This window comes from Andrographis paniculata, unplaced genomic scaffold (assembly GCF_009805555.1).
Source record: "Andrographis paniculata isolate CXL003 unplaced genomic scaffold, ASM980555v1 Contig15END, whole genome shotgun sequence".
Taxonomy (NCBI): domain Eukaryota; kingdom Viridiplantae; phylum Streptophyta; class Magnoliopsida; order Lamiales; family Acanthaceae; genus Andrographis; species Andrographis paniculata.
Window position 1 is genome coordinate 884,588 of NW_026137435.1, and position 10,245 is coordinate 894,832.

At 35.7% G+C, this 10,245-nt stretch overlaps 3 protein-coding genes across 5 annotated transcripts; 1 reads left to right on the forward strand and 2 right to left on the reverse strand.

Moving 5' to 3' along the window:
• Window positions 1-95: 95 nt before the first annotated feature.
• On the reverse strand, window positions 96-1,694 carry LOC127260497 (uncharacterized). Its single transcript, XM_051288228.1, has one exon. The coding sequence runs from the start codon at window positions 1,692-1,694 to the stop codon at window positions 96-98; it is 1,599 nt and encodes a 532-aa protein (XP_051144185.1).
• LOC127262038 (glycine-rich protein A3-like) lies at window positions 1,688-5,069 on the reverse strand. 3 transcript variants are annotated; one of them, XM_051290547.1, is made up of 4 exons: window positions 4,903-5,069; window positions 3,585-3,932; window positions 2,580-2,784; window positions 1,688-1,807 (listed from the first exon to the last, which is right to left on the reverse strand). In XM_051290547.1, the coding sequence occupies exons 2-3, from the start codon at window positions 3,910-3,912 to the stop codon at window positions 2,594-2,596; spliced, it is 519 nt and encodes a 172-aa protein (XP_051146504.1). In that variant the 5' UTR covers window positions 3,913-3,932; window positions 4,903-5,069; the 3' UTR covers window positions 1,688-1,807; window positions 2,580-2,593. The 3 variants fall into 3 exon arrangements, with proteins under 3 accessions (XP_051146504.1, XP_051146494.1, XP_051146486.1); XM_051290537.1 differs by having other exon boundaries at window positions 1,690-1,801; XM_051290529.1 differs by lacking the exon at window positions 1,688-1,807 and having other exon boundaries at window positions 2,369-2,784.
• A 2,475-nt stretch (window positions 5,070-7,544) lies between these two features.
• On the forward strand, window positions 7,545-9,246 carry LOC127263251 (photosynthetic NDH subunit of subcomplex B 2, chloroplastic). The gene is made up of 3 exons (XM_051292274.1): window positions 7,545-8,044; window positions 8,344-8,787; window positions 8,897-9,246. The coding sequence occupies exons 1-3, from the start codon at window positions 7,628-7,630 to the stop codon at window positions 9,089-9,091; spliced, it is 1,056 nt and encodes a 351-aa protein (XP_051148231.1). The 5' UTR covers window positions 7,545-7,627; the 3' UTR covers window positions 9,092-9,246.
• Window positions 9,247-10,245: the final 999 nt, after the last annotated feature.

Sequence of the window (10,245 nt, forward strand, 5' to 3'; positions counted from 1 at the left end):
TGCAATCAAAATATGAAGGGAAGACTCTCAAGTACAAAAGAAGTTTTGCTAAAAGTGTATGAGAAAATACACTTACTTCTGCCACGTGGCAAGAATCAGGTGTAGAAAAATATGTCATCTGCGATGTTGACATTAATCTCACCGAGTTTGACATTCTCGAATTGGGTCAAATCTTCATCCATCCCGCCTTCCGTATCACCAGCACCAAAATTCGACGGCTTAGATTCGTCCACGTGTCCACCAATCGGATCGTCCACCTCCTGCATCCGCCGCGCCGCCGCCCCTTCCGCGCAGAACAGGTCGCCGCCTTCCACCCCGCTCGCCACCACGCACCGCTCCTCCGGTTCCGCCGGAGGATTTTCCGCCGCCGGCTCCGGCGCCGGAGAACTCACTGAGGTCTGCGAAGCCTCCGCCTCCGCAGACGGTGACTGACCGCCGGCGGAATCGCTGGATTCCGGAGCTTCCCCGACGCCGATTTCCGATAATGGAGAGGGAGAGGGTACTTCCGGTAAATTGAAATCCGTCGAAATGACCGGAATAACCTCCGGCACTGGACTAGGGTTGAGATCCGACGCCGACGCCGGCGCCGGAGAAGGAGCGCTGGGAATTGGAGGCAGGGAATTTGCGAAGTCGTCGGAAACCTGATCGACGATTGTTGGATTTTGGGGAGGATCTTCGACGTCGTCAAATGAATTCATGATCGGGAGCACGATTATCCACCGGCTACGATAAACCTCTGTTTTTCCGACGACCACGCCGCCGACGGTGAGGGTGCCGTCGACGGAGTCGACGGCGAGGGTTTTGTTCGGAGCAAGAGTAACAAGCTCCGTTCCAATGGCGAGATCTGCAATACGGCGTCGTATCGGAACAACGTGGTGATGAAAATCGAATCGGAAACCGCCAGGTTTCAGAAACAAATTCCGATCGGAAACGGCAAAAATTGTAACCGACGGCAACGACAGCATCTCCGATCTGGCAACGGCCATGGCCGCCGCCACCGTGGTGAAGCCTGCGCGGCGGAGGCCTCTCATCGCGTGGTCGAGGAACGTCCGATTGACGCGGCGGCGACCTTCCTGCTCCATCGTACGGACGTCGGAGTTTCTGGCGGCGCTGCACCTGGCGGCGAAGGAAGGGTCGAGGACGCCGTCGATTCCATGGACGGTGAGACGGTCGTCGGCGTAGAGGTCCGGCTGGCGGATCTGGACGGCGTCGAGAGGGTTTCTCAACGGAGAAGACGAAATGAGGACGTCGCCGCCGTAGGGGCTGCGGAAGACGTAGAGGCAGTTATTGTTGTAGAGGGTGGGGAGCTCATCTCCGACGTCACGTGCCGAGATGGCGGGCCACGTGAGGACCAGCGGCGGTTTCAGAGTGTGGTAGAGGAGGAGCGTGACGGAGGGGCGCGGCGCCGGGCGGCGGTTGTTGAGGAACATGGCGGTGGCGGAGGCGAAGGCGAAGTCCGGCGGGGCGAGAACGGTGCCGGAGAAATTGGAGCTGACGAAGGAGAGGGAGACGATGACGGAGGCGAATAGGGAGTAGCCTCTGCTACGGAGGATCTCGGCGGCGACGAGGGCGGAGGACGACGGCGGTGGGAGATTGACGCCGGTGGGGTCGGCGGAGGAGGCTGCGGAGCAAGAAAGGAGGAAGAGGAGGAGGAGGGTGAAGAGGAGCTTATCCATAGCCATAGCCATGGCCATTTTTAGGGTTTCTTGTGATTTCTTGAAACTCTTTGTGTGTGTGTTTTTGTGCGAAATGAAGGTTTTGAAGAAGATGGGTCGGCCATAAGCTCAAACTGCACCTGCAACTGTAACTGCAGCTATTTAACTAAGAAATTTTACAGTTTAAAGTGGGTCGGGTTTTACCAGGGTCCGACCGACCCGACCCGACAATCCCTCTGGACTAGGGATTTCCAATTGAAAGGGGATATTGTGTAGGTTGTGTATGTTCGGATTTCGTAAAAGTTGGATTTTTTTAACCCAAAAAATATTAAATGAAAAAATAATTTTTATATTATATTTAAAATATTATATTAATACATATTTATATTTTATATACATTTATTTAAATCTAAAATTTTACGATCCAAACTTCAAATTTTGAAAGTCCTAAACAAAGATACTCCTTAATATTGGGACTATGGAAACAACCCTTCTACAGTCTACTCACAAATGAAATGTTCCAAATATTCCTAAAAATTATTGATCATTTACCCATCTAGACTGATGATCTTTTTTTTTTTTTTTTTTTTTTTTCTTTCTTTTTTCTATTTCTTGAATTTGTTTAAAATTTATGGTTTACCTTTCTTTGAGTTTAAAATTAGGCAACTTATAACATGACTAGTCATCTAACCTCTTCATCGACATCGAGTTACTAACACACAAAAGTTGTCTCATTACATAAATAAAGGAACAATCAAGAATCATATTTACAAAACCAAGTTTGGAAACTATAATAAGAATACGAGTTTAGGGGGCCATACAAGACCATACTTTCCTATATATTTCCTCATGATTCATCAAACTAAAGACATCGTAATAATACGAGTGTGTAATAACAGAGGATGCTTTTAAAAGAAACCAAACCTGATTCTGTTGCATCACCACTTCCATCTCTTGAACTTGTGCTTTCCAAACATGCCGTGCTTCCAGCGTTTCCCAAACTTCCCGTGTTTGAACTTGCCATGATGGAACATACCATGATGATATCCACCATGTGTTAAGTGGTGAGCCCCGTATGCAGCGGCTGCTGCAGCTGCACCTCCAGCTACAAGTGCTCCAATTCCTGGACCTAAGACAATTTGTTCATCATAACATTAATAATTTGTTGACCAAACACACCAGGAGTCAACACCGTAGGTAACTCAATAGCTAGATAATTCTACTACAAAGGTTTTAATTCTGAAAATTGGAAGAAACATCCACAAAGTGTAGGCAAAGAGGAAAACACTACAAGAATGGTTTAAAAAAAAAAAGAATATGAAGGTAATCTCATAGGCAATGCTTGATGATCAAATACTCTGTCCATTTGAGAAGTTACAAGCAAATCCCACCAACAATTGTAAAAGAGTTCGATTGTATGGTATTCTACTTTAAGCCTCTTGATTTAAATGGCCTGCCACCAGCTTGATGACCAAGACAATTATAGAGATGCTCTTTTGTAGATTTCTCACAAAATTTTACTATTCACTTTATTGTTTTTTTTCAAAAATATCATTTTTTATATTATACTAAAAATTAATTTTACTATTAAAAAATCCAAACCAAAAAATCAAATCCACAAACAAACATAAGGGAACAGTCAAGATTCTATCAATAAAAAATGTTATCAAATTATCCTGCTTTCCTTATTCTTTTACAAGATTACAGAACAGAAACAATGTTAATCTTGTGCAACTCAACCACTTATAGTGTAACATAAAGAACACAATTCATGAAGACGGTTTCCTACAAAAGACCATGCTTTTGGCCGATAAAGACAGTAACCGAAAAAATGATGAATGATAATAATAATCCAGGATCACATGTAGCAGAAAAAATAAATGCAACTATCACACTTAAAATCTAATTCTACACTTGAAATAGAGATACCTGAATGAGATGGACCTGGATAGCCAGATGGAGGGTACCCATGATGGGGAGGATACGGTGATGGCACATGTGGTGCCCCTGGGTAACCAGCCGGAGGAGGAGGATAGCCAGCTGGTGGGTAGCTTGGTGGAGGATAACCAGCTGGAGGATAACTGGGTGGGTAGCCCTGAGGAGGATACCCTCCTGGAGCATAGCCAGGTGGAGGAGGATAGGATGGGGGGTAAGCTCCATAAGGTGGACGATAAAGCCCACCTCCAGCGGCATATGCAGCAAGATTAGAGAATAACCCTTTATCCTGGTTATTGTTGTTGTTATTTCCCCCTTCCATTCTTTCGATTGAATTAAAAACTATGCACAGATAAATTGATTCAAAAAGCTCAAGTCACTTACTGTAAGAAACCATGATATGCTTTAAGTATATGCACATAACAAGAGCACATTCACAGGCACCCAGTGATATATCCATGCCATCCATATTAACAGTGAAAATGTAATAAAAGAAAGCACATAATTATTAAACTATCCATAGATAATTTTGGCCTTTTTCTCAATTGGTAATCGATCAGAAATTAAAGATGATTTCAAATACATAAATGCCCTACTAGTTTATATCAGGATGGATATTTCTGAGAAATTTTATAACCTTGTGTAAAACAAAACAGCTATGTATTTCAAGATTTTTCATAACTAAACATTTCTATCAGCAACCCTGACAAGAGATTGTTTAATGAAACGACCTTATCCATAACTATATAATGATGAGTTCTAAAATTCTTCTCAAAGCCACAAAAGAGACAATCTAATGAAATCACAAACCTTAAAATAGTTGTATTATGGCAGCAATATCTAAAAGTTCATCAGCCACACAAGATGCTGAAATGAATTTCATACCACCATATATAAACCTACCAGATAATACAAGCATACTCAATAAATTATGATCAGTTTCTCTTTCGAAACAAAGATTACTCAAAAGTTAGGGAAATAATTGGTTAAACCACACTCCATTTTTTTCCTTAAAAAAAAACATATATATTCAAAATAAAAAAAACGTTCGGTGGCAAAATTAATCGCCAAATAATCACGAACATATCAGTAACCAACAAAAAAAAAGGGGAATATATTTCCACACAAACAGCCATAGAAATTAAGAACATCCAAAATCATAATCGCAGCATACCAAACCAACCTGCGTGGGTGGGAACAATAGGAACACAAAATTCAAATGGTCAATCAGAACAAATTTAATAATCACAAATCAAAAAACCTAAATACAATACAATACTATATAACAAGAAAATCAGAATCATTGACCAACCTAGTCCAAATTCAGTCCAAAATTACAGAGAGATATGGCTGCGAGACAGAGAGAGGCAGATGAAGATTTCGTTCGGCCTGGGGTGAGAAATTTAAGGGAATTCAGCAGAAAGGCCCTGGTGGCGCAAAGTAGCGTGCATAAGCCCTCAACCATATTCCATATATAGTTATTATACTGGGAAGGAAGGATATGATATTCATCTGCCCCACGCGTTCCTTACGCGCGTACGCTTTCCAATTCTTTATTACTATATGGTACAAAATCATTTACATATATATTATCGGTGTGTTTTTTTGGAGATTGGATTTTATATCTACTATCTATTTAGTTTTTTTTTAAAAAAAAAATTAAATCAAATAATTATTTTTTATTTTTTATATTATACTAAAAATTAATTTTATATTTAAAATATTACATCAACATCTATTTATATCAAATTATATGAGTATTCAAATTCAAAATTTTTACTATTCAAATCTCAATTCAAAATCCAAACCCCAAACAAACAAACCTTAAGAAAGGAGAATACCGTCATTTTACGACATTATTTATTTTTAGAAAATATTACATTAAGTATTTATTTTTTAAATAAAATATTACATTAAAATAATAAAATTTTTATTTTTAAAAAAATAATACATTAAATATTTATTTATTTTTTTTTATAAAATATTACATCAAAATATTAAATTTTTTCATTTTTCCTATCGAAACAAAGCCATTCGAAGATTTTAGTTTGTTTGACCGGCGTTTCAAATGAATATATTAATGTAGGGTGAGTTTATTATTTATCACCTTTGATTTTATTATTTAAAAATTATTTTTTTAAAAAATATTTAATTAAATATCTATTTTTTTATTTATAATATTAAATTAAAAACTAAATTTATATTATAAACATTACATTCATATATATATACTATTTTAATTTAAAATTTTATTATTTAAAATCAAAACTAATATTCAAAATCAAAATTATATATATAAACACACTCAATTATTTATAATAAAAAATAATATTTTTTTTTATAAAATAAAATGTAATAATGATAATAATAAAAAAAAACATGGATTGTGTTTGTTCTGTGTTTTGACATTTTTTATACCGTCCTGCGAGAAGAGTGACGTTTGCTTTTTACACGTAAATTTTTTAATATTAGTATTAATTGGATTATAGTAAAAAAAAACAAAAATACCCGTATTAGTATAGTGTAATATAAAAGTAATGACATTTATGTAATATATTGTAAGTTGAAAGGGTATTTATTATGTGAAGTAGGTAGTACAATTACTAAATTAGGAAATTGTAATCTTGTATTGGAGCTGACGAAAATAAAAAATGCTAACTTTTCAATGGGACTGAAGGAGTATAAAACTTGAAAAAATGTGTGTGATAATATAAATTAAAAAATATGTGTAATATATTAATTTTTTCTAGAAAAATGTGTTAAAAATTTTGGTTAAAAGAACAAAATGATATATTATATTAATGTGTGCATATATTTTTATTTATTTAATAATATTTATGAGAAATTGTTTAATTGAGAAATATTTAGTAAATTGATTGTATATTAATAATAGTTTTAGTATTTAAAAATTAGTTTATTGTAAAATTAATACCAACATATTAATATAAATAAATATAAATATAAAATTAATATTATAAATTTATTTTACATTTAAAATATTAAATCAAATTTCTATTTATATAACAACAAACAATTATTCACAAACAAAAAGACTCAAAATAAATACTTCATCTGTTCCACGTTGGATGTCTGGATCATTGTATACACAAAAATTTAGAATAAATATAATTAATAGATAATTAAGAATGTATTAGTAAGAATAATTATTGTATAATATAAATAATTATATATTAAAATTAAGATAATTAATTAGTTTAATTAAAACTAAAAGAAAATTTAAATTACAAAATTTAAAATAAGATTAAAGTGTATAATTATTTTTTTTTTTAAAAAAAAGTAACATGAAATACAGGACGGAACAGAAATAGTAATGTAGACATGGTAGGTGGAACTTGGGATGGAAAAATTTACCGAATATACCGAAATACCGACTTATCGTACTGTATCGTGTCGAAAATACCGAAAACTTTGGTATGGTATCGGTATAAATTTTCGGAAAGTTCGATATTTTGGTATGATACCGTACCAATATTATTCTTATTAAATAATTTAATTATTAATATCAATAATATTTATTAATATTTTTTAAATCATAAAAAAATATGTAAACTATTGAAAATTTATTGATTTTTTCATAATATTCTTGTGGCGGAGAATAGTGATATTTATTTAATTTTTTTTAATAATTTTGAAATTTAAAATTATATTTTCAGTATAATCGAAATCAAAATTTTCAGTATAAGTGGTATATATATATATGTATTATACCAAAATTGAAATTTTTTATATAAACGGTATATACCAGTACTGTACCAAAAATTTCGATATACCGAAAATTTTGATATATTGAAACTTTCGATAAAGTACCGATATTTATTTTCGTCGTACCGAAAAATTTGATACAGTGTCGATATCGATTTGTATTTTCAGTGCGGTACAGAATGTCATCATGGGTGGAACAGATAGGAGTATAAAATGAGGATACGTTGAAGCCATGAGATAGAGATAGAGAGGCATAATGTGCATTTGATTTGCTTCCCTCCTCTGAAGTCTATTCTATCATTATATGATATGATATGGCAGCAGTTCTTCTATCCTTCTTCTCACCTCGAAATGTCGCCGCCACTGCATCATCATCTTCTTCATTGCCATCCACCACCGCCACCACCACCACCTCCTCCGACGCTCTTCTCCAGAAATTCGGCCGGAAAGGCATCAACTTCTCAGACTCAACAGTGGAGCTCACCGTCCGGAATGGCAGCTCCCTCAAGCTCCACATACCCACCGCCCACGTCTCTTCCTACAAACCCAAAGTCTACTGGAAGGACGACGGCTTCGAGGAGGTCCTCTACACAATCCCACCCTCCGAATCACAACCTTCTCGAGGCGGCATCGCCTTCGTCGTCAATGATTCCGACGATTCTTCCAACCGCCGCTCTCCTCCTCAATGGACTGTCAAAGACGTCGACTCCGACTCAATCGATGCTCTCCAGGTAACATCCATGGCGGTAATCAATATCTCACATATACTCATACATATTTCTGCAAATTTGACCTAAATCGCCCAGGAACGATAGAATAATCCCCAATTTCGTTCAAATCGAATTAACTAACTAATTACGGTTAGGGCATATAGATTTGTGCAAATTTGACCTAATTGCTCAGGAACGATTGATTAATCCCCCAATTTCGTTCGAATCGACTTAACTAACTAATTAGGGTTAGGGCATATAGATTTGTGCTCAATTGCCCGATTTCTTTCAAATTAGATAACTAATTAGGGTTACCGCAGGTCGAATTGAGCTGCACGATGGGGAATCTGGAAATGGCGTACGTGGTGTCGCTGTACCCTGTGAGCACAACAGCAGCAGTGATAATGAAGAACACAGGAGAAAAAGCCCTAAATCTGAACTGCGCCATACTTACCCATTTCAGATTTAAGGGCCGAAAAGGTAGCGGAATCGAGGGATTCCGGGGCACCTCCTACTGCACGCACATTCCCCTGTCCTCACCCTTTCAGATACTCTCCCCTGCCGAGGCCGCCATGGCCGAAGCTCCTTCAGGCTTCTTCAATTTGGGATGGGAGCCTGAGAAGAAACCAGGCGTGTGGACTGTGCAGCAGGCCCCCATAACAGTGCTGAGGCATAAAATGAGCAGACTGTATGCTGCCCCGCCCGCAGAAAGATCTCGACCCTTTTATAACACCATCCCGTCGAAATATGAAGTGATCGATCAGGTTCTTGATCATTGATTGATTTATATGTGTGTTATTCTTTCTTGTAGATTGATTCATCTATGCAATGCAGAGAATGATATTTGGAGTTGTTTGTCGTCGTAATTTGCAGGGGCGCGAGCTTTTCTTTCGGGTGATAAGAATGGGTTTTGAGGAATTTTATGTGTCGAGCCCTGGTTCTTGTTTCGACAAGTATGGTAAGGAATACTTTGCGTGTACAGGGCCGGCGTCGATGTTGGTTCCTCTTCCACTAAAGCCTGGTGAAGAGTGGAGAGGGGCACAGATCATACAGCATGACAATTTGTGATCCTTATTACACTATTGCAGTATTCGGCGAATCGAAAAAAAATCCGGAAAATTTTTACTCTGTTCTATTGTTCTTGTTCTTCTTTCTATTTCATGTAAGCTATGGAATGTTCATACTGTTGAAGTAACCTTCGTTGATGTGCTCTGTAGATAAAACGTTTTCTTATCTCAAATCGGGAAAGTATTGTGTGTGGCAGACACGACCTAGAATTTGAATGAATGATGTGTTATATATGTATTACGTTAACTTAGATTCTATATTGTTTGTAATTATGGAAAAAGTAAACAAACATTATTTATTCTATTTTTTTTCTAAAAAATATCAAATCAAACATTTATTTTTTAATTTTTATATTATACTAAAAATTAATTTTATATTTAAAACATCACATCAACACATATTTATATGACATTATATAACTATTTAAATTCAAAATTTTTACTATTCAAATATCAATTTAAAATTCAAACTCCGAAACAAACCTACATTTATTATTTTTATATTATCTGTACATTTTGTTGTATATCAACAAAAAACATAACATCTCTTAGGACATCTCCAACGGGGCTGCATTTTTTGACCTGCATTTTTTGAGCTGCAGCCCCATCTCTCCAACCATGCACCAATGGTGACATCAATGATGTTTGCTACAGTGAAACACCGTAAAATCATGTTGTATGTGTTTTTTTTTTTTTTTAAAAAATTTATTTTTATATTAATTCTTTTATTCTTTTAAAACTTTTTTAAAAAATTATATTAACTATAAATATAAAAAGTGGTTTAAAATAATATATAAAATGAAATATTGAAGAATATTTTTTTGGAGTAAAAAATAGAGTTAAAAATTGGAGTAAAAATACTACATTATTAAAGTTAAAACTGCATAAATAGAATTTTTGGATTGAAGATACCTTAAAATCATTGGACAAAAAATAGCCTATTTTGGATGAACTATGCATGCAATATCTATATATAATTCAAAACATCTTTAGAAATAATTTTAAATTAAAATAAAAATTAAACTCAAATACAAATTAACTAAATCATATAAAGTAATTTTTTTAAATGAATTTGAGAAAAAATAGTTTAAATTTAGTATTAAAATAATACTTGTAAATATTCTTTTAGAAACCTACAATTCAAATAGTAAACTT

Coding starts and splice junctions, on each gene's coding strand:
- LOC127260497 (XM_051288228.1), bottom strand. CDS start 1,694: ATGGCCATGGCTATGGCTATGGATAAGCTCCTCTTCACCCTCCTCCTC.
- LOC127262038 (XM_051290547.1), bottom strand. CDS start 3,912: ATGGAAGGGGGAAATAACAACAACAATAACCAGGATAAAGGGTTATTC. Junction 2,785..3,584: donor TCCAGGTCCATCTCATTCAG/GTATCTCTATTT, acceptor AAATTGTCTTAG/GTCCAGGAATTGGAGCACTT.
- LOC127263251 (XM_051292274.1), top strand. CDS start 7,628: ATGGCAGCAGTTCTTCTATCCTTCTTCTCACCTCGAAATGTCGCCGCC. Junction 8,045..8,343: donor ACTCAATCGATGCTCTCCAG/GTAACATCCATG, acceptor GGGTTACCGCAG/GTCGAATTGAGCTGCACGAT. Junction 8,788..8,896: donor AATATGAAGTGATCGATCAG/GTTCTTGATCAT, acceptor CGTAATTTGCAG/GGGCGCGAGCTTTTCTTTCG.